At 41.7% G+C, this 22,931-nt stretch overlaps 1 protein-coding gene and 1 long non-coding RNA gene across 2 annotated transcripts in view; one reads left to right on the top strand and one right to left on the bottom strand.

Annotated features, from left to right (window-relative positions):
* The first annotated feature begins 835 nt into the window (after positions 1–835).
* MAP3K1 (mitogen-activated protein kinase kinase kinase 1) overlaps positions 836–22,931 on the top strand; it is a 75,732-nt gene continuing 53,636 nt past the window's right edge. Inside the window, exon 1 of the mRNA XM_036065669.2 lies at positions 836–1,325. Within this exon, the coding sequence (XP_035921562.1) occupies positions 844–1,325 (482 nt within the window). The 5' untranslated portion in view covers positions 836–843. The remainder of the gene's footprint in view (positions 1,326–22,931) is intronic.
* The window catches only part of LOC118518721 (uncharacterized), a 114,443-nt gene continuing 98,049 nt past the window's right edge, over positions 6,538–22,931 (bottom strand). Inside the window, exon 3 of the long non-coding RNA XR_013445808.1 lies at positions 6,538–6,778. This is a non-coding gene — a long non-coding RNA (uncharacterized LOC118518721). The remainder of the gene's footprint in view (positions 6,779–22,931) is intronic.

Here is a 22,931-nt window from a genome sequence, read left to right as displayed (position 1 = left end):
CCGCCCCTCCATGTCTCTCTCTAGCGAGGGCGGAGAAAGAGGTGAGAGGGATGTCCCAAATCGGTGACTTCAGGTTGTGAACAAGAGATCCCAGGAAACTTTGAAATTTTTATTTGTAGCTCGTGTTGAGGGAGAGGAGGACAAAAGAGGAGAAAAGGTTTTTTAAAAAACTTTTTTTGGGGGGGGCGCGGCTGCACGTCTGCTAAACATTGGGTTTCTTTCGCTTTGCATCAGGCGACAACCCAGGGCGCCACCTGCGCGTCCCGCGCGGAGTGGGGGAGGAGGATTGGTCCTCGCCCGGGTTCCCCGACGCCCACCGCAAAGGGCAGTGAGAATGACAGACCGCAAACCCTCTCGCCTGCATCCCCTTCAACGCACTACACACCTAAATTCGAACTGCAACTCTCGTTGGGCGACCTCCCGACGAACCGGACCGAGATTGCGGCGGAGAGGAAGCGGCGCACTGTAGCCGCCGAGGCTCCTCCTCTCGCCGGTGCAGCCCGGGACTACCTGGCGCCCAGCGAGTGCAGCACGCTAAGCCCAGGGCGCCTTTGCGGCGGTTACGTCCCAGCCCATTTCGCCGGCCCGCGCGCGAGGCCGGGCGCACAGCCCACTCCTTCCACCTGCTCCCCGCCATCCCACCCCCACCCCCACCCACCCCGGGCCGGAGCCGGTGCGCCTGCCAGACCGTCCAGGCCAAGCACCCGGCGGGCCCTGCTCACGCAGTTGGCGCAGGCGGCTCTACGCTAGCGGCGCAGCGCCCGCCGGTCCGCCCTCCCCCTGCACTCTCCCCGCCCCCTCCCTCCCTCGCAGGGGCCGAGCGAATGTAGCCCGCGAGAGAAAATGGCGGCGGCGGCGGGGAATCGCGCCTCGTCGTCGGGATTCCCGGGCGCCGGGGCGGCGAGCCCCGAGGCGGGCGGCGGCGGAGGGGCTCTCAAGGCGAGCAGCGCGCCCGCGGCAGCCGCGGGACTGCTGCGGGAGGCGGGCAGCGGGGGCCGCGAGCGGGCTGACTGGCGGCGGCGGCAGCTGCGCAAAGTGCGGAGTGTGGAGCTGGACCAGCTGCCGGAGCCGCCGCTCTTCCTCGCCGCCTCGCCGTCGTCCTCTTCCACTTCCCCGTCGCCGGAGCCCTCGGAAGCGGCGGCGGGCGGGAGCGGTTTCCAGCCTGTGGCGGTGCCGCAGTCTCACGGAGCCGCGAACCGTGGCGGCGCCCACCCTCTGGAGCCCGCGGCCGCACAGGACAGCGGCGCCCCGAGCCCCGCGGGGGCCGAGCCCGGGGAGAAGCGGACGCCCGCCGCCGAGGCGCCTCCTGCAGCGGCCCCCGCCGGGTGAGCAGCGCGGCCGGGGACGCGGCGAGGACTTGGGGGGCGGGCGGACAGACGAGGGCAATGAATGAACCCCGGGCACCGCGCACTGCGTCCCGGGGCTCCGCGCAGCGAGGCTGCGCGCCGCTCGCCGGGATCCGAGCCCTCGGGCACCCCCTTTGACCCCTCCGGCGTCGGGCGGTGGCCCGGACCTGGCCTGGGGGACGGAACGGGGACCCGGGGCGGGGACGTGCCGGAGAGTTTGTTATTGTTTGCAGACATGTGACAGGCGTGCGAGCCGCGCTGCAGGGACCCGTTGAGATAAGGTGTGGGGCCCCGGGCTGGCTTTGTGGGGCTCCCGGAATCGGGACTCTCCGAGGTGACCCGGCGAGGGACCCTGGCGCTGCCCTAGGGGCTGGGCTGGGGGGCGGGCAACAGCCCGGCGGCGGCGCCCTCAGACGAGAGTCCCGGGATCGCTGGGGGTGAGGCCCGAGCCTGCAGACAGGCGGTGGTCAAAAAAGGGGCGGGGTGGGTGCGGAGCCCAGCCTTAGGCCGGGTAGGGGGGCTGGGGCGTCGGGGAACGCCGTGAGGTACACCGGACCTTGACAGGCGAGCCCCTCGTCAGGTACCCGGGCCCGGCCGGGAGCCGGCCGAAGGCAGTACGGCCGCAGGGCGCTCCGGGTGGAAGGCTCTGTAACGCCTGTCAAAGCGGTGTGGGCGGGCGGGCGAGCGGGCGGGCTGCAAACTCGGGGACTTGGAATATTTTAGGACTTGGGCTTTCTCATTGCGTCCCTCAGGGGCTCTACATGTTCTTGGGAATGCGCGCAGCGCCACTAAAACTTGAGTGACTTCTGTTTGGAGTTTGAATTTGGCCTTTGAAGTTTGCATTTGGCGGAGTGGTGTAAGAGCCAGGACCGGATGTGTCAGCCATTCAGTTTCAAAGCAGTGGTGACTGCTCCCCGCAGCCTCTCCGGCGTGGCTGGGGACCGCGGCTGGGGTGCGGTGCTTCCTGCTCGTGCAGCTGCGCGGGCTACCCGCCGGCTGCGGGATTCCAGGGACCACAGTGCAGTGGGCTTCGGCTCAGATAGTCCTACGTGCCTATGCATTACGGTACGTGTAAGGTAACAGACCAGCCGTTCTTGGCCTGACACTTTTTTGGCAACTGGAAATCTTTATGTTAAAGGAAATTCTTTTAAGTGTGACAGTCGTAATCCTTGTTTTTAGGAAATCTGACTAGTGTTTGCACAGCGTAGTCTTGATGAGTATTTTGAGTTGCTGGAAATGTTTTCGTGATAGTTAACCATTGCCCTGTTGAGTTTCCTGACCTTTATTCTGGGTATTTTAAAGACTGTGTCTTAGATTTGTTTCCCTAGTGAGACGAATTTGACAATAGGAATCCTTGGTTTGGGTTAATTATCTAAAGTGCTTTGGCACTTTCTGAGCTTGATATTTTTATTTATTTAAAACCACAGTTCATTTATTACCAGGAAGTTGCACACCCCACCAAAAAACAAAAAACCCTAAAAATTATGGTCAACACTGCCATGGCAATCTCGAGAGGAAAGGAGATTTGTGGCTGTGATAGTTTTCTGTGTGCACTTGTAAATATAAGTTAGTGTTACAAGAGCTAAGTTTCTCTACACTTTCCTGCTTCTGTGAAGATTGGATTAAAACCTCACTAGAATAATTCTTTGAAGGCAGTTAGTACTACAAATGAGCTCCAGATAAAAATACTAAACCTTAAATTTTAGAAGTTAATTTTATCTGTTCTTATGAGAGCAACTTTTTGAATACAGTAAATAATTTAGTGTCAGCATTCTAGTCCTGTTGATGAGCTATGACTATAGTAGAGGAGCAACCACTGTAAAAATAATGTATAGAAGTTGTTTAGAGTTGCCTCCACACAAAATAAGACTAAGGTGGAGGCAGATAGAATTGAGGAACTGAGTAACCCATGTTTAATTTTTGCATGTTATAACATAGGTGGTTTTGCCCTCTTAGTTGAAGGAGTGGATTATAATGCAGTGTGTGAAATAAGGAGCTAATCAGCATAATCATTTTTAAAAAATGAATTTCACTAGCCAGAATGCTGTTTGTTCACCCCAAATGTAATACCTACAGACTTCGTTTATAGTAAAATGTTGATTCTCTAAGCTTGAAAATACAGTGATTTTTCCTTCTAGTTCCTTGTGTGTGGGGTTGAAGTTCATTTGCATCTATTGGTATAAATACTTTGATTATAAAGAGTTCAGTGAACTTTACATTTTACTTTTTTGACAGTAGTTTCATTTGTACTTTCTGGAGAAAAATATAGCACTGAGATTTTGAAGTATTTTAATGTTTCAGGAGTAGTATGGGTCTGGAGTTCCCTTCTGTCTAAAGACCTGTTGTATTTTTAAAAGAGAGTTCTATGATTTTTAATTTCGGAATTTCCTTCAGTTTTTTTGATCTTTAGATGTAGAAACTGAAAATGTGGAAAATAAATTTGTGAAGTATAAATTGTGTAAGTTATATTCATATTAAAAATAAAAGATTTTTTGTCTGTCCCTCTCCTTTAAGGTAATAATTGAAATCAATGAAAGTTTTGTGCCTGTAAGTGGCGCCCAAGGGTTTGGAATTTTAATTTATATTACAGAATTAGGAACTTTTTCTTCCTATTTATTGTTTTTGAAGAAAAATTACAGTGTTACTTTCCATTGAACAGGCTGTTGTGAGTTTGGTAGATATAATTACTCTATCCTATTTTTGTAACTTAAAAAAACCCTAACTATCAATTTGCTGGCTCCATGAAAGAACAAGATATGCTGTACTTGTTAATGTTAGTTTTTGTTTAAAACTAAAGCCATTTCATAGGCTGCTTTGATATCCTCATATAGCCCCCAGCTTTCACTTCCTTTTAGAAGCTGCTAGGTTAAAAATATAATTTAGTGACTTTTTACTAGAGGAGATATAGGAACATTATTATCTAAAAATAAGTTGTAAAAAATTAAGTTGGTGATTTTATGAAACAATAGAAGTAGTTACATAAGGTTAACTTATGTGAATGTGTGAGTTTCATAGTTATGAATTGTCTACAAATTCTATTTTAAATCAGGTAAGAACATTAATGCATTCTTCATTATACTTAACCTTATTAAATGTAATTCTGAAAGAAAAATATCAGAGCTATAGTTGTTGCCAACTTTTGTTTTATTTTCATATCTGATTTTGGCAAGGGTGACTGGTTAACCAACATTCCTTAATGTATGATTTCCAGTACATTATAATAACTCCATTTTGTTAGATACAAAAACCAGGAAGTAGCCCTGTTCATTGATACTCTTTCCTGTCTTCTATAGCACCTCCAGCATATGTTGCATGTCTTAGAAATGGTCATTGACTTACTGACTTGAAGATTTCAAAACATGGAAAGAAAGGAGTGTTCTTTGTTTTCAAGAGAGCAAAATAACCAGCTACAGCTTGCCTAGGCTGTCTGCTCATCAGTCCTTGACACTGGCTATAAGCATTCCAGAAGAAGAAATAATGGGGTGGCAAGGCAGTTAATGGTGAATGGATTCCCCTGAGGGAAAATATAGGGCATTCAGAAGTGGTCTGAGTGAGAAAGGACAACTTTTGCATTTGTTACCCATTTTCTTGGGTTGAGAGGTATTTCTCTGTAAAGAAGGCAATAGAAAAACGTGGCATGGAACAGTAATGGTCTCCAGAGGCTGCTTAAGAACTACACTATATTGCACCTCTAACCTTGGGAACACTTTGCCTATGGTGGTTTTCCTCAGTCCTTTCCTCTTTTTATATCCTAAGTCAAAAGTTAGAGCTACTTAAAAATGTAAATGGGTAGAAGATTAATGTGAGGAAATGTGCAGTTTTAGGAACAGACCCAAGTTGTCTTTAACAAATAATTTAAGGACATTTTTAAACATGAAAGAAGTAACCAGGAACAGAATTAAAGTAAATGGTTCATTGCAAAACAGTGAGATTAGTCAGGTGCTCTTCTTACAGCAAGATTATAAGAGGATTTTAGCTGTGGCTAATACATGTTCATTGAGTATACAGATATGTTTGGATTCCTTTTATGTAGTCACCTTTCTTGCCTTCTGCAGGTCAGGCCAGTTATATATAGTATCTCATTTCATTATCACTACAGCCCTCCAAGGCATTGTAATTTCTGTTTTCAAGAGAGGGAAACTCATTTGTGATGCTAAAGCTCTGTGATCACATAACTAGAAGACAGAGCCAGGTCAGTCTGACTCCACAGTTCATTTCTTTGCACCATCTATGCTGCTTTTATTTTTCCAAATTAATAATTAAATTGATAATTTTTAAGGAGGAATTTGTTCTGCAGGAGTCATAATAAACATAATAGGTCTCTACCCAGTGCCATTGCCAATATATTTGTCTCTTTATATGTATATACTGCATAGCTTTCTGTAACCTGGCCTTGTATATGTAATACAAGTAGACTGTACTTAGATCACCTTACTGTGTTAGGCAAGGAGAATAATTGATTCACGTTGAGTGTTAGATTTTTTTGATTTCTGCTGTATTATAAGTGGAGGGAATTAAAGAAGGTGAAATTAACATCACTCATGAATCTTAATCATCACACATGGAGAAAAATTGTTCCAGTACAGTTGTACCCTGCTCCTTTATTATTTTTTATTTCATTCATCCAAGGTTTACAGATCTCTACAAGATGATGGTCTGGGTGGTAGAGAAAAAGATCATTGATGCATGGCCTCTGTTTCTCTTGGTAGGTTCTAGTATGAACGTGTTTAACAGTACTATATTAAGTGCTTTAAGAGAGATGGGAATACAGAGAAACTCCCAGATTAAAAACTAGTGCCCTGAGTCTCATCTACAACCTTCCACACTATATTCCTATAGTGAATACAGTGTTATCTCCCTAACTTCCTGAGGAATTAATTGGCCTTCCAGGCTAGTAGTTAAGGGTGGTGGCTTTGTTCTGCTTTCTGCTTGTATATTTGGGCTGCTAGTTTTTGCTCCTTTCCTTTGGTCTCTTTCCCCTTTCTTAGGACAGGTATATGCTGTAGTTTTTCTATTTCCAGAGTAATGGAAAAAGGAATCTAGATATAGATTAGTTTCAAACTATTTCTGCCTACGCTCTTAAGAGGAATATGTACGGAACTGCGAGTTCAGATGTGGTTTTTTTTTTCTTTCTTGAAAGAGAACATTAAAAGGGGGTATGGAGAGCAAGGAACTCAATATATACCAATGGTGGTTTTAAAATTTAGTCTTTATTATTAGTAACAGCAACTCTGCTAGTTAAGAAAACGTTAGGGGATGCCTGGGTGGCTCAGTCGGTAAGCATCTGCCTTCGGCTCAGGTCATGATCCCAGGTTCCTGGGATGGAGTTCCGCATGGGGCTCCTTATTCAGCAGGGAGCCTGCTTCTCCCTCTGCCTGCCGCTCCCCCTGCTTGTGCATGCTCTCTCTCTCTGACAAATAAATAAATAAAATCTTAAAAAAAAAAAAGAAAACGTTAGGAAATGTCAAATATGCTCTAGAATGTAAGATAATCAAAAAAATATCCTTATCTTAATTTACTCTATGGCATATCATAGTTAGTTTAGGTATGTTTAGGTATGGAAGGGAGTTCTGTATTGTTAGTGATTGAATCCTTTGGAATACCAGTCTGGTTAGTTTGGTTTAATAGATTGAGATGTCAGAGTGCCAAGAACTGTTAAGTTATTAATACCCACCAAGCATATATTTCTGAGTACAGTCTGACACCCGGGAATTATTAATGAGGCCATCGGACCTCTTGAAGACTGGGGGAAGTCCTTGGAGCTTAGACAGTGCTGTAGTTAGTGCATTAACTAAGTTTATCACATGAAAGTATAGTGATGATGGGTGTATATGGAATAAGGAGAGAGTAGATACTGGGTGGAGACTTTGCTCTGACAAATAGACATGATCATTACCTTTTGTTATTGCCTAAATAGTCACTTAACTGATATATTATAAAATAATCTTCAACTGGTCCTACAGCATTCTGATACTAAATATCCGTTATTAACAAATGAGGAACTCTGTCTTACTATTTATTCCACTGCCTAGTACCTAGACTAGTGTCTGACACCCATGAATATTAGGTGCCCATAAATGTTAGGATGAATTAATTTTCCCAAAGTGGTTATTTTTAAATTACTGTATCTGAAGATTACAATTTACTTTGATGTGATTTTAATCATCGTCTAGTTTAAGGCAAGTTTTGAAGGCAAGAACTGTTTCTTATGTTGATAGTAGCAGTAGGTGGTATTTAGCAATCAGTGGTTGATAATATTGACTGATTTTATATAACGTAAAACTTAAAATAATTATTTTAATAGCTAAGTGTAGTTACAAAGTAATTAGAGTCATGCTCAAACTGTCAAATACTGAGAAAATTGAGTTTCTGATACTTGAAGTGACTAGCTATTGGGCTAATACTTGAAGTGACTAGTTATTGGGCTATTTGGTTACCTTCCTGATTTTCTTCTTAACCTTGGCAGTTCTTCCTTGGTGGCCCATCATCACCCTCTGGAACATAAATATTAAAAGATCCTTAGGGTGATCCTAGGGCTTCTGTCATTTTGTCTTCTCCATTCCCACCATTAATGCCTCTAGATAGTTATTAACCATTCACAAGTGATTGCAGAATTTGTTTTCCTAGCCATGACCTCTCCTAAACTCCAGACCTACACCTAACTGTCTGTGTGACATAGCCATACTCAGATATCTAAAATAAAATTCAGGGTTTTCCCTACACCTTGTCCTACTAATATATTCTCTGCTCATGAAATGGCAGAACCAGAACCTAGGAGTTACCCTTGACCACTCCTTGTATTTAGTCCACCATCAGAGCCTGGGGATTTGACCCTGTTACCACATCCCAAGGCCAGACTTGGATGGTCTCTTACTTGGACTGATGTAGTAGCCTCCTGACTTGCTCCCTGTATCCTACTTTCTCCCTTCCCATCTGTTCTCCATTTTATATGGCCAGAGTGATCATTTTAAAATGTTAATCTGATTATAACAATGTTCCTCTAGAAAAGTAAATAAGATTAAGTATAAAAACTTTCAAAAGCTTGCCATTTGGTTAAAGACCAGAGAATCCTTATCATGCCCTACTCAGTCCCTGCCCTGTCTGGCCCTTGCTGCCTCTCCAGGCTCATCTCAGATCACACTTGCCCTTGTTCTCTGCAGGATTGCCTTCTTTCATTTCTTCAAACTCAGCACACCACCTCCTGCCATCGGGCTTTGGCATGCACTGCATGCTCCCTCTGCTGGAACACTTTCCCCAGTCCCAAGTCAGCACTTCATTGTTCAAATCTTAGCTCCCTGATAGCTCTTCAGGGAAGCTCTTCTTCCCTGATCTCCCAGACTGGCTTCACAGCACAGTGTCCTTACTCTCAATGTTGTGATTTTACATTTGTTATCTCATCTGATAAATGGCTGTCTTCTCCAGAAGACTGTAAGACCTGAGTGGGCAGTGCCTGTGGCTGGATAGCGACCCAGCACCTAGCAAAATGCCTGGCCCATAGTTGCCCGTTGGTAAATATTTGTGGAATAAGTGAGTAAGGATAATAATGACATGACGAGTTCATCCTCATAGATCATTTGTTTAACACCTTTGGGCAGATGTAGTCTAGGTCCTAGCTGAGACAGGATTACACAGCAAAAGCCTAGATGATTGGTGTGGCCTAATTCTCAGTTTGTGATAGATTCATTGGGAGGTATCTGGACTGTAAGACCTTCCAAGTGCCTTGAGTGAGGTAGGACAGCTTAATGTGGCATGGAGGAAATAGCTATATAGTAGTCCATGCCTCCCCTTTCCATGGTTTCACTTTCTGAGGCTTTGGTTACCTGCAGTCAGTCACGGTCTGAAAGCAGATGATCCTCCTCCTGACACTGTCATCAGAAGGTCACTAGTAGTTTAACGCTTCATCACAATGCCTACGTCATTCACCTCACTTCATGTCATTGTGTAGCCATTTTATCATGTTACATCATCACAAGAAGGGTGAGTGCTGTACAGTAAGATTTTGAGAGTGACCACGTTCACATAACTGTTTTAAAAGTATATTGCAATAATTGTTCTATTTTATCAGTATTGTTACTCTCTTACTGTGCCTAATTTATAAATTAAACTTTATCATAGGTATGTATGTATAGGAAAAAACATTGTATATATAGGGTTTGGGACTATCTGTGGTTTCAGGCATCACCTGGGGTCTTGCAATGTGTCCCTAGTGGATAAGGGGAGACTGCTGTACTGCGTGATAATCTGCTATAGGTTTGAAGAGTTTACTATCTGTATGTGATTCTTTTGCACTTACTAGGGAGGTGAAAATGGGTGTGTATGTATATTTATGTATATATGATATCTATACTCAGGTTCATATTCATATATACATAAATATACACATAAAGGTTATGCATTATTATAATGATTCATTTTTTCAAATTCTCAGAATGTTATATAAGCTCAAGATGCCATTTTAGGGTTCTTGTCCCTTGAGTATTTATTTCTTGAGTATATTTATGTATATATGAGTATAAATATGCTCAAAAAGGTGTTATGCATTAATGTAATTGTTCTCTTTCAAGTACTCGTAATGTAAACTTAAAATACCACTTCTGGGATTCTTGTCCCAATAACCCTACTGTCATGCAAAATTAATTTTTTATTAATATTAATTCATCTTGGAGTAAATAGAAGTTCACGTTTGCATTGAAGAAAAGATTTGCTAAGCAAATACTGTATGAAATTTTAGGAACCAAGAGCCCACGTAACAGAAAACACTTTAAAGTACTGGTGGTAACTAAATCCTACAGCCTCCCTTATCTAGAACATGGTTTAGCACTAAGAAGTAAGGAAAAAAGGCTCTCAGCCGCCAAAGGGCCTGTAACGAAATCTGTCCTTTGAAGTTCTTTGATTTTACGCTTAACAAGAGTTTCAAGGGCATTGGCTCAGGATTCACTGACACTTATTTAAGATATTATTCTTGTGGTCTTGTCCATTTGGTGTCCCCAACACACAGTGATCAAAAGCAGCCAATTAGAAAGACTAGCAGTACAAGGAAGAGACAGGTTCCCTGATGGCTGCAGTATAGACAGAGAGACTTGACAGCAAGAGAGGAGAGGGAGGGAGAAGAGGACATCACAGCATTGCTGTCAGGGGACACCTGATGTGGGAACATTCATTTCCACATATCTGGATAGCTTCTCAGATTATAGATTTATTAAATGACAGAACTTTCCACATTACTTTTTGGGTACCAGTTTCCTTATGTAGAATGAGTGTGATCAGGATTGTTTGTTTTTATAATGGCGAGTGTGGCTCATCATTACAAGCTTGTGTTTCTGTTTACTCAGTGAACTGAATTAGAAGGCCTATTATATTTTAAGTAGGATTTCCATTCGAGATAGTTGTAGAAAGTATTTTGATCCTCAAAATGGTAAGCTTCTAAGTTACCTAGAAGAGGTAGTCCTATGGCCTTGATGATACTGAATAAATGAAGTGTTCTTTAGAATTGCATAAAATTGGAGGGTACTCAGTAGAAATGTCGTGTGGATTGTCTGTATGGGAAAATCTTTTTTGCTTTATTTGTGGGACTGAGTCATTTTATACCCTGCAGTTTCTTTAAGATGCTTATTAATCACCATCACTGGTATACACTGACCTTCCTCCTAGTGAGACTGTGAAGAGTCAGGCAGTAAGCTCCAACTTTGTAACATTGATCAAGTTACTTGATGACTGCAAGTTTTTTGGTTTAATTACTTCAAAAACATTCTTCATGTCTGTATGCTCTAAGATGAAGAGTGTTTTGAAACAGACATTTCATTTCTTTTTTCTCCTTCAAGATAATGAGTTGGCTACATCTCTTATTTTCTGGATTTCTGTTAGTATTCTTAAATTCTGCTTGTGTAATAAGTAAGATTCTTTTTTTTTTTTTTTAATATTTTATCTATTTATTTGACAGAGAGCGATAGCGAGAGCAGGAACACGAGCAGGGGGTGTGGGTGAGGGAGAAGCAGGCTTCCCGCTGAGCAGGGAGCCCGATGCGGGGCTCAATCCCAGGACCCTGGGATCATGACCTGAGTCGAAGGCAGACGCTTAACGACTGAGCCACCCAGGCGCCCCATAAGTAAGATTATTTTCATTGAAACTTAAATTTTATAAAAGATGTGACAAATTAGTGTAGATATTAATATTCCTGAAAAAGTTTTAGTGTTTTAATCTAAATTTATTTTGAATTTTGAAAATATGTTTCAATTACTCTGGTACACTGACATCTCCAGGCTGTTGTATGAGGTCCTCATGTTTCTGGGATTCAGAATTTATAGTATCAAACCTCATTAATGAAATTATTAGACAATCCCTCTTGAAAGCAACAGAACAATTTTTTTTTAAAACTTACATCTTTATCATTTAACAAAAAGGACTGTACATTGTAGACTACTATAGGCTTTGCTTTTTTCTTGACAGTATTTTGTTATCTTGATACACATAGAGTTGTCTTTTTAATGACTGAATAATATTCCATCTCATGAATGTCACATTAGCCAGTTTCCTGTTTTTAGACATATATAGTTTGTTTTTGGATTGTTAAATTAAGCTTCAGTGACTACCATTGTATATACATTTTCATATATTTGTGCATCTAGTTCTATAAAACAAATACTCAGAAGTGGAATTGCTGAGTCAAAGGACATGCATATTTAAAATTTGATTCTATAGCTGAAGTGCCCTATCAAACATTGTACCAGTTTATATTTACCTCACAGTATGTGAGACTGCCCATGGCCCCACATTTTGGCCAACATTGCATATCATCAGTCTTTCATTTTTTGCCAGTTTGGTAGATGAAAGATGGTTTCTTATCCTAATTTACATTTCTTAGCTTTTTAGCATCATTGTACAACTTGTCCTATTTATTATCAGTTTCATATTTTTTGGTATATTTCCTTTCACACGTGGGTAAGAATTGTTTATTTTTTCTTACTGGTTTGTAATCATCCTTTGTATATTAGAATTTTAGCTCTGACATGTATTGGAATTGTTTTCCTCCACTTCTGTGTTGTGAGTTATGAATTTCGGTTATAGTATTTTTCCATAAAGAAGCTTTAATTATTTTTTCAAATTTCAGTTCTTTCTTTTCATTATTTCTGTCTAGGTCTTATAGAATGGCCCACAGATGCAGTGCTGAATTGTACCTAAGAGTACAGACGCATGAATTCTAATCAGAGTTTCACCACTATCAAGTAGGGTAACCGGACAGTTACTTAGCTTCTTTGACTTCAGTTTTCTTAGCTGTGACATGAAGATACTACTTCGTAGTTGTTGCAAAGACTGTGTGTTTGTATAGTTCTTCAAACAGTGCTTGGTGCATGGTAAACACTGTATAAGTAATAACTATTATTATTCCCAAGTGCAGAATTATCACAATTCACCAGTGTTTTCTAATATGTTTTATGTATTAAAAAATATATTTTTATATATTTATTTGAGTGAGAGAGAGAGAGCATGCGAGGGGTGGAGGGAAAGGGAGAGAGAATCTCAAGCAGACTCCATGCTGAGCGCAGAGCCTGATGCAGGGCTCAGTCTCACGAGCCTGAGATCAGAACCTGAGCCCAAACCAAGAGTCGGATGCTTAACCAACTGAGCCACCCAGGTACCCCTATTTTTATGTATTTTAAAAAAATACTTTAACCTTTGATCCATCTGAAGTTTAAGGGGGTGACAGAGGGCTCTAACTTAATTTTTTCCAAATGACTAGGTGTTCCAGCACTGTTAATTGACAAAAAATATCCCCTTTATCATATACTAAATTTTCAAGCATTTGGAAGTTCCCAAGTATATTTCTTTATTCCAGATCTTTTTCTTACACGAGGGGCCTAAACTTCTAAATAATCACATTTCAAGTTTTGTACAAAGATTAAAAGAAAGTCACTGACTAAAGAGAAAGGATATATTAGATTATTAACTATATGTTTGCTGACTCGTTCTGATTAATATTTTGGTTCCTGAAATGTCTTAGCTTCAGTGACAGAACCCTGCATCCAACTGCCTCTGGGATAGCTTCTCTAGAAGGTACAGCTCTGGCAGGCACTGCAGCTGCCATGTGTCCAAACTGAATCCCTGTCCTCCCCAGCCTTCCTATCCTCTCCCTTAGATTTCTTGGTTGTTTGGGATGCCTGTTGGAGTTCCTGCCACCGTCCCCCTAATTACTGTGCTCTTACTCTACTGGCTTTCTCATCTTCAGCATCCAAGCAGTCTCCGGTTCTAGTGTTCCCAGTTCTCTGCTAGCTTTGGAATCTACACCACAGCTGCTAACCCCGGGTCACGCCACTGTCACCTCATCCCAATTCTTGCAAAGCTTCCTTTGTAACTAGTCTCCTGCTTTTAGACATGTCTTCCTGTCTTTTCCCTACACTGCAGTTAGAGTGGGGCTTCTACAATGCAGGTCTGACCGTGACACTTCCGTCCACGAAACTTTCCTTCATCCTCAGAATGAAGTCCAGACTCCTTATTGTAGCTCAGAAGCCTCTGGTGACCAGCTCTGCTCACCTCTTCACTCCCTCTTCCAGGACACCCTGCTCCAGACATCCATGTTCCTCCATGTTCATATTGTTTTCCTAGCTTGCCCCTTTTTTCTCAGTGTGCTGTTTCCCCTATCTGGAATACTCATTTCATCTCCACTGTGAGATGTTTTTAAATATGTTTTTATTCCCTTTGCAATAAAGAATTATTGGTATTCTACTAAATATAAATGCGGCTATTTGGAGAAGTCAGTACTGTATTGTGAATTCTGGTGAACTCTTTAGAGTTCTTCAGTATCTGAATTAGATTTGCCACTTTTAAACCTCTTCAGTTTTTCCTCTGTCACTGCATGCATGGTCATGTCTTACTGAATGGCAGTGTTTACAAAGAGTTGTTTGGAAAGTATACATTATTGTAAAGTGAGTCAGATTTTTCCATTTGTATTAAAATCTCAAAGGTGCAATGTCAGGAAAATATTTTGGTGCCATACAGTGTATTGCTGTCTTTGAGAATAATCCAAGACCATCCCCAGTCAGAGAACAAACATGCTCCAGTGCTGCAAGCGCAGGGCTTGACTGTGTCGGGGGAACATGATCACAAGGTTTACCTCGGCTGCCTGGCCTCCTCAGGCAAGGTTCCAGGGAGCTAATGGGCTATAGGAAGACAGGCATGTCAGATGTGGGGTCATTTGAAATCTCTTTTTGTCTGGTCTGTGGCTGTTCTCTCTAGAGAAACCAAAGGGCAGAGTAGTGAACATGCCAGGGCGAATGCCCATTGCCAGTGCTCTTATGCCCCCTATGCCACCACTGTCTGTGCCTCCAGGAGCACTCTGCGTGACTGCTGTGAGCCAGGCACCAAGGTTCTAGGAACCCAGCAGGGATGATGCCTGTGAAGGAGTTTAACAAGGTAACAGGCTACTGATGACAGGGTCTGTGCAGGCCTTCGTCAGCAGGGAGTGAGGCGGGTATAGGGAGGGTATTCTGGGAAATGGGAGGTCCGTGCCAAGTCTCAAAGAATGCAGAGTTGTTAAACAGGTGAAAGGGGCTTGCGGGAGGTTTTATGACCGGGGTGGCAGAGTTTGGGGGAGGAGGCCCTCTGCTGACATGGAGAACTGCAAATATAATTCAGATAACTCTGGGTGGAGAGCAGGGTGTAGATGGGGCTCAGGAACGAAGCTGGGGACTGTCCGGAGAGCCATGCAGAGTTCTCTGCTTCCTTATTGCTCCCACTGGCCAGTCCTTAGATCTTTGTGCTTAGGACAAAATAAAAAGCTTTTGTAGTTTGACAGGTAATCACGGTGTGCTAGGAAGTGGGTCAGGAGGCCCAAAGGAGTTACATCAGAGCTGGTGCAAGATAGTCTGCAGCCACAGGTCTTTGCACTGCCAACAGCTCCCACAGTTTCAGAGGTTCACGGATTCAGAGGTGTTCTCTTGTAAAACAAATTCCATCCACTTTGATCTCGCATGTGGTTTTGGAACTGCCCATTTGTATTTCAGAGACAACACAGTGTAGTGATTAGGAACCTGCGTCCTAAGAGTCAGACCTGTTAGCCACTTACTACTATTGGACTCCGGGGAAGTCACTTAACTTCTCTGAATTTCAAATGTTCTACCTCAAAAATGGTGTGAGCGGAGTGATTAGATGAGATAATGAAGCATGATTCTTGACCCAGAAAACTACTCAGTAAACATTAACTGTCAATAATATCACTGCAAGTAACTATGAAGACTCACTAATTAATACTTTGTACAGATGAGGATGAGGTTAAGAGACTCAAGTTTACCTTACTAGTTGCCATTAGTTTAGCAAAGGTAGTGTGTATAGATTATACACCATATTGAGAGCAAGTTATTTTTCTTCATTATTTTGAAATTATTTGCTAGAATAATGGAAAACACAACCTTCAAAACTGTGTGATGTGGGATAAAGCATATCATTGCTAGTACATAGATCAGGGATCTCATCACTTTGTGAGGACATAAGGCTGGTCTCCTGGGTTTGGTTTTCCCATCTGTGAAAAGAAGAGATTGACTTACATAATCTCTTGGTTCCCTTAAAGCTCTAGCAACTTTCCACTAATTTAATTGGAAAATTACCTCTTGTGACTATATTTAGTTGTAATTATTGAAACAACAATTCGTTTTTGAACTTACCATCTCTTGGAATTTTAAACCTGGATATCAACTCTAAGGAGAAATTCAAAGGAGAATTAATGAAGGCTCAGAAAAAAGAAATCATATTTGTTAAATGATGAGAAAATACTTACTTTTTTAAAGCCTATAACTATACTGGGAGAATAGTATTTTGCAAAGTGGAGAGAAATGAGTAGTTAGCATGTTTGTGTTTAACAGATTCTGTTAGAGAGGAATTTTTAAAATAACTTTAAATCTAATTTTTGGGGGAGCCTGGGTGGCTCAGTCGGTTAAGTGGCTGCCTTCGGCTCAGGTTGTGATCCCGGGTTCATGGGATTGAGCCCCACATTGGGCTCCCTGCTCAGTGGGGAGTCTGCTTTTCCCTCTCCCTCTGATGCTCCCCCTGCTTGTGCTTTCTCTCGCTTTCTGTCAAATAAATCTTTAAAAAAAATAAATCTAATTTTTGGTAACTATACTGTTAAAAATTGTCTTTCTTTACTTCAGCTTTAGTTGTATAAGGATGGATATCCCCAGGGATGACCTCTAATAAGCAAAGCCTTGCTTGGACTTTTTCCTGTGTTTATAAAGTTCTTTCCATAAATGCAAATATGTATACATACTTTCCTTTTTAGTTAAAACTTTAAAATATGTGGTTTGGTGACACTTAGTTGTATTGTTTCCTGATCATGAAAATTCAAACTTAATTGTAGTGGGCGGGGTTCTTTGCACGTAATTTGAATAGAGTTGGCAATTCTTAGTAAGTATGAATTTCACTGTGAATTTTTTTTTAATCTAATAATTTGGGGCTCAAGTTCTAGAAAAAGTTGACTTTCAAGTAGATTTGGAATAGGACTTTTTAACTGACTTAATCATTGTGATTGTACCAACTTCAAGCATATCCACAGAAAACTCTTGCCCATTGCTATTCTTCATACACAGAACTGAAGCTGCTTCTAATTCATTGCTGAGCACATCCAGCACTAATTACTGTTTGTTTAGATTCCTGGTAGTGAGGAATACCTGACCCTTCCTGCTTCCATCACAACCCGTACACTTAGTTCTGAATGTTGGGATCAGTTATTCACATATTTGGGAGCGCTTATTACATGCTACAGGCACCTGATTTATTTAGACACAGCTACTGTGAGAAATAGAGCAAGTGCTTTTGAGTCTCAGTTGCATTAGCACCATTCTTCTAGCTTATTGTGATGCATTGTGATAACTAGCAGTAGTTTTTGTTACCGCTAATAAGGCAGGTAAGACTATCATTTGCACAATGCAAACTGAAATCATCCTTCAGTTTTATAAGTGCATGGTGGAACATTCCCTCCGCTGCAGGAGGATTTGCTAGGAGTTTTAAATATGTCAAAGATGCATGAGAACAAAGCCTTCCCTCTTGGGGCTTAGATCCATAAAGGCGGTTTTGGCACCAAAGAGAAAAGGTTTATGCTCAAGAACTTCTTGCTTTCTCTTCTCTCTCTTAATTCCTGGGCCAAGTTTTGGTGATAAGATAGAAAACCATTAGTTTCTGAAGTCAGCTTATCTCTGAATACAGCAACTTGGTAAAGAAATGTGCTCAGAATTACATTGTGTAATATAATGCTTTATTCTTATTGAAGGTTCCCCAAAATACTGAATGTTGCAGATTTTAATTACTAAAAACAAATTAGTAGAAATTTCTTATCTGAGTAGATAATATGGTTGGTCATACACCAAGCCAAGATGAAATTATTTTTTCTGAGTTCTGTCTCTGTTTCATATTCCCTTGCCTACAACACATACACATCCCCTGCCCCGCCCCCGGCCCCCAAACACACATGTAGGTCTTGCCTTTTCATTCGTGCTGACAGGTTGTTCTGGGACTTGCTATTACAGGGTCTTCAGTAAGCCACGTACACTGAATTCTTTGCCATAGCGAGGTTCCTATAATGCCATTGCACTCACACATTTTCATGTATTTCTCAGTTCTTTATTAAAAATAAATCTTTATAAATTATTTATTGAGCATGATAGGGTTTGTCTTTGTGATCAATCTGCTCTACACTTTGAGTTACCTATACCATACTTTTACTCCTAGGCTGATTTTCTGTCCTCATGCTATTGAGTTACTTCTGCCCCAGTATATTACTTTGAGCACAGGAGCTACATTTTATATTGCCTGAAGCCCGATTGTTTTTAACTCTGTCACAAAATTTAGCCCAAAGACCTAGAAAAATATATGCTATCAATTAGTTACTTTTTAAAATACCTAATCTAGGATTGCTTTTTAAATTTTTTAAATTTTTTATTTTTATTTTTTAAAGATTTTATTTATTTATTTGACATAGAGAGAGAGCACAAGCAGGGGGAGTGGCAGGCAGAGGGAGAGGGAGAAGCAGGTTCTCTGCTGAGGAGCCCGATGCGGGGCTTGATCCCAGGACCCTGGGATGATGACCTGAGCCAAAGGCAGCCACTTAACCGACTGAGCCACCCAGGTGCCCCTAGGATTGCTTTTTTTAAAGTGTACTAAGGGAGATTGCCTGCATTAAAAACATTGATAATAGCACTTACATTTTGTAAAAGTTTCTGCTTAAGGGATATATTTTAAATATTCAGTTTTTTCCATATGCTTCATAGCCACATGAATCAAATCTATTTAAATACAATATTAATATTCTCTCTTCTTTCCATAAACCATTAAAATATCCTTGGAAATTTTATAATTTCACCATTCCAGCTCTTTATTCTACAACACTTTTAACTGTGAAAATGGGATAAAATCTTGGGTTTTTAGGATGATGTGTACGAATTTGGGGTTTGGACACTGTGAAGACCTAACAGCCATCACCAACTCTCCTCCAGGATTGTGTGTCATGGAGGAAATGGTGAAGTCAGCACTCTCAGCTGTTGTGGCTTTCATTTTCTGCCCAGCAGCCCAGTAGTTATTTCGGGGTCTCTCCTATAAGTCTGGGAAGTGAAACCTCACTGGGTCTTACCCTGGATCCTGGGCAAAGAGGGGTCCTCTGCTATGCTGCAGCTGAGGCCAGGGTGGACTCCCTGCCCCAGTTCAGTTCAGATACCACAGAACTGCTTTTGGATAATACTCGCTCAGGATATTGACGTGTTCTGCCCTGCTGGAGCATAGAAGCCACCAGTGGGACTTTTTTAGGAGACTGGATCAGGAATGGGTGGGATGGAGAAGAGAAGGGACCGTTACTGGTGGCAGTGGTGGCAGCATCAGCTAGAATCAATCTTTACAACCAGTGGACTACAAAACTTAATCAGGCTTATTTATTACAAGGTAGTTAGACTCTGACAGAGGGAGATGGACCACAGAAGACCCAGGCCTTAATTTTTTGTTAACCCGTGATTTGTAACCTAACGTATTCCTAATTGTTCATTTTGTAATTCAAGTTTAATCGGACTACCAGTGGGCCTTTAGACTGCCCTTTCAAAAAATTGGTAGCGTGTTCATTTCTGCACTTATTAAATGATATTTGGATTCATTAACTGTTTCTTTCTCTTAGAACTTTAAACATTAAAAACAACTTTGAATATTCTAGTCTTTTTACAATTGCTTATGTAGGACTGATGAAAAAAATTAGGAACAAATCAATTTTTCTTTGACCTCTCAAGGGTCAAATAGCCCAACTTAAAGGTGAGAGAATGTGGAAAATACTTTGAAAACCAAAATTATTCTGATATAGCACTTCAACTTTCTTTCCTGTTTCAGTTAAAATTAAAAGCCGAATCAAATTGCGGTTCAAATTCAAGAGTTCCTTATGGATGCATCTGATTCCTTGTTTCCCCGTTCAGCTGTTGTATAGGGAATTTTCATGTGTCTTTAGTGGAAAGGTATTTAACCTGCTGTCCAGGAGCTGATTGTAGTAGACTAAGTATTAGCATTGGCTTACGCCAGCTGGCCTGTCCCCAGTACTGTCTTCTCAGCTCTGCAGGAGATTGAGCCAAGTACTTTAGCCTCTTTGAGTTTGTCCTCATCTATGAATTGGAAATAATACCTTTCGTACTTTTAGAATTAGAGAAGATCAAACGAGATGTTGTATGTGAAAGTGCTTTCAAAGGGTAAAAATAAAGCACTAGGATTTATGGTCCCAGCACTTTAGAATTCCAGAGTGCAAAGCACCTGCCTCCCTAAATATCACAGTAACATTAGAGATGTTCAGTCACCAACAGGGGGTTGAGCAGAGCCGTGGAGTGCGGGGCTGGGGCGGCTGGCCGGTGCTGAGTTCCCTCAGCTCATTCTAGTTCAGCAGTATATTCCTGTGTGCTGGTCTTATTGGAAAGAGCAGTAATAATTCACTTCCTCCATGCCTGGTCCACTGGGTGCATTATATAGTTTCTCTCACTTAAGCCTTGTACTGTCCTTGTGAAGTGCAGTTTTATTCCCATTTTACAAGTGAGAAAGCAGACACTCTGAGAGGTGAGGTAACTTAGCAGCTAGCCAGGCGGTGAAGCCTGGCTGTGAACCCTCATAGTTTGACTCTAAGACTGTGCTCTTAACCTTTAAATAGTCTTTTACACACACACACACACAAAAGATACATATATATATATATATATATAAAATATATATATAGTAGGTATTTTATATATGTATAATATATATATATTTTAAAATCAGGAGATAGGTTTGAGTTCCAATAGCACACACAGTTTATTATCTGTTACTTATTTCTTTGTCTTGGCTTTTATTGAAGTAAAAACTGTATCTGGTGATGACTTTTTAAATTATGTTTGGGTCCTCCAAAATACACAGGAAGCATCATTGAACCATGTTAACGTTTTTCCTTGTGACGTGACGTTCTTATAAAATAAGGCCAGTTGTAAGCACAAATAAATTTAGACTTCACTGTGTTTACTGTGCTAGAGAAGAGAGTAGGCCCCAGGCTGCAAATATAGTTGAATTCCTTAACGCACGGAACTTTGCCCGCAGAATGGGAGATGTGCTTGGAGTGCATATGCATTAGAAGTGGTCATTGTTAACACTGTGGAACCTTCACCCTTCAGAGAGTACACGCACAGACTTTGTGTCCCTCGCACCCTGTGACACAGCCATCATTCCCATTTTGCAGATGGTGAGAATACCTCAGAACAGTTAGCCTCCCCACGCAAGTGAAGTAGTAAGAGGCAGAGGGAAAGTCTGACCCTCTTCTGTATACACACCCACCCCCTCCTATGCTGCCTCTCCTCAGCTTACACTGGAGTGGCCTAGTGCATGCTCTGAGGTAGCTGCCTTGGGTGTTTCAGACGTTTTGAAATTTATTTCTTTATACCTAAGTATAATTATTAGAACTCTTTGTCAGTCCTGAAAAAAATAACTAGTTTTCATGTCCAGTGGTTTTAAATTAAAGCTCAATTCAGGCTTTAGCATTCTTTTAGTTGGTGTATTTTAATTGTTGGCTATTCCTTTTTTTACTAATTTGAGTAAAGATGTCAATATCTAAGGCTACCATCCGATATAGAGGTATGCCTAAATGAATTTTAGTTCATTTATTCTCTTATTGGTGTTTGTTCTTGCCTAGTAATGTAAGTTAACAAATGGCTGCCTACCAAGTGTGGGATCTTTAGTTTGTGTTCAGCAGGCATCTTCTTTGATAATTAAAAGAGCTTAGTGGCTTTGAGAGAATTCAGTAATCTCCCTGACCCTGTGCCTCCCCCACAAACAAAGGAGATAATCTTTGAGTTTAACTACAGAAAGGCCACTCAGGTAAAAATGAAATCTCCTTCAGGGCAAGATAAATATCTTTGCCCTTAACTGTGTGTTATTCCCTTATTTTGTTTTCTTGAAAATAATGGTAATGTGTTTGCTGTCCTATAAATCTTACATATGTGCTGCTTATAGAAACTTAACACTATCATTTCAACTCAGTCCATGTTTACTGGCATACTGTGTATATACTACTGTGGCTAGGAACTCAGTTGGGGAGGTAAGAAGATTCAATTCTTGTGTTCTCTAGCTAGTTATTGACTCCTGGTAGCTAGTTTCAGGAAGAACTCTTGGAGGAAAAAGGAGTTGTCCATTCTACCTGGATTTGACAGTATTCATGTATATACTGGATATGAGGACAGCTTCATAAATGCTGCCTGTTGATTATCCTTTTAGGGTACAAATGATGTAGGCAGTGAAGAAAAAAGATGAAGAAAGAAATACTGTTATGCCTTAAGAAAGCCCTTTTAATAAAAATGTAAATTGGCACACACAAACACACACACCCAAGAAAAAAATCAAGAATGATGCAGCGTCAAACTCCTGAAAATTATTTTATTATGTATATTTTATTTATATACATCTTTTAAGAAAATAACTTGTGGAAAGTAAGATATGCTTAATCTTACATCTTATTACAGTGATAATAATTCCGGCTTTGGGATTGAAGTTTCATGGCTTCTCATGAGTGTTTCTAAGGATACCTTTGCTCACTGAACCCTGGGTTGCTCAGAATCTTCCACAATTGCTGAGGATTGAGGAATGAATGGGGAGTTGGCTGTGGGCAATTTTAATTCCCTTACAGATAGGCCCTGGCTCATATCTGGACCTCTGAAAGAGTGGTAGGGAAATCCTAGTTCAGATTCCTTCTTCTGAGGAGTGCCAGGATTTCCTGGAAGGAGAGCAGAGGAGAACCTGCAAAGGAGCCTGAGATGTCACAGGACAGATGACACCCAAAAGGCAGGGGAGAGGACTTTGTCCAAGGAGAAAATGGTCAGCAGTAGCAGTGTCACTGGGCAAGGAATGCAAGGGTGGCTGTGCATGTCTCCTGACCAGCAGTTTTAGCGCAGCGGTAGGCATCGGAGCCACTGTGCCTCGTTAGGGGGTGACAGAGCAGTGAGGAGGCACAGGCTCCTCTTGAGAAGCTAGTGGAGGGGGGCGCCTGGGTGGCTCAGTCAGTTAAGCGTCTGCCTTCAGCTCAGGTCATGGTCCCAGGGTCCTGGGATCGAGCCCCGCATTGGGCTC

Source organism: Halichoerus grypus, chromosome 2 (genome assembly GCF_964656455.1).
Source record: "Halichoerus grypus chromosome 2, mHalGry1.hap1.1, whole genome shotgun sequence".
Taxonomy (NCBI): domain Eukaryota; kingdom Metazoa; phylum Chordata; class Mammalia; order Carnivora; family Phocidae; genus Halichoerus; species Halichoerus grypus.
The sequence above is the reverse complement of the archived record's forward strand: the minus strand, read 5'-3'. Positions and strand labels throughout refer to the sequence as shown.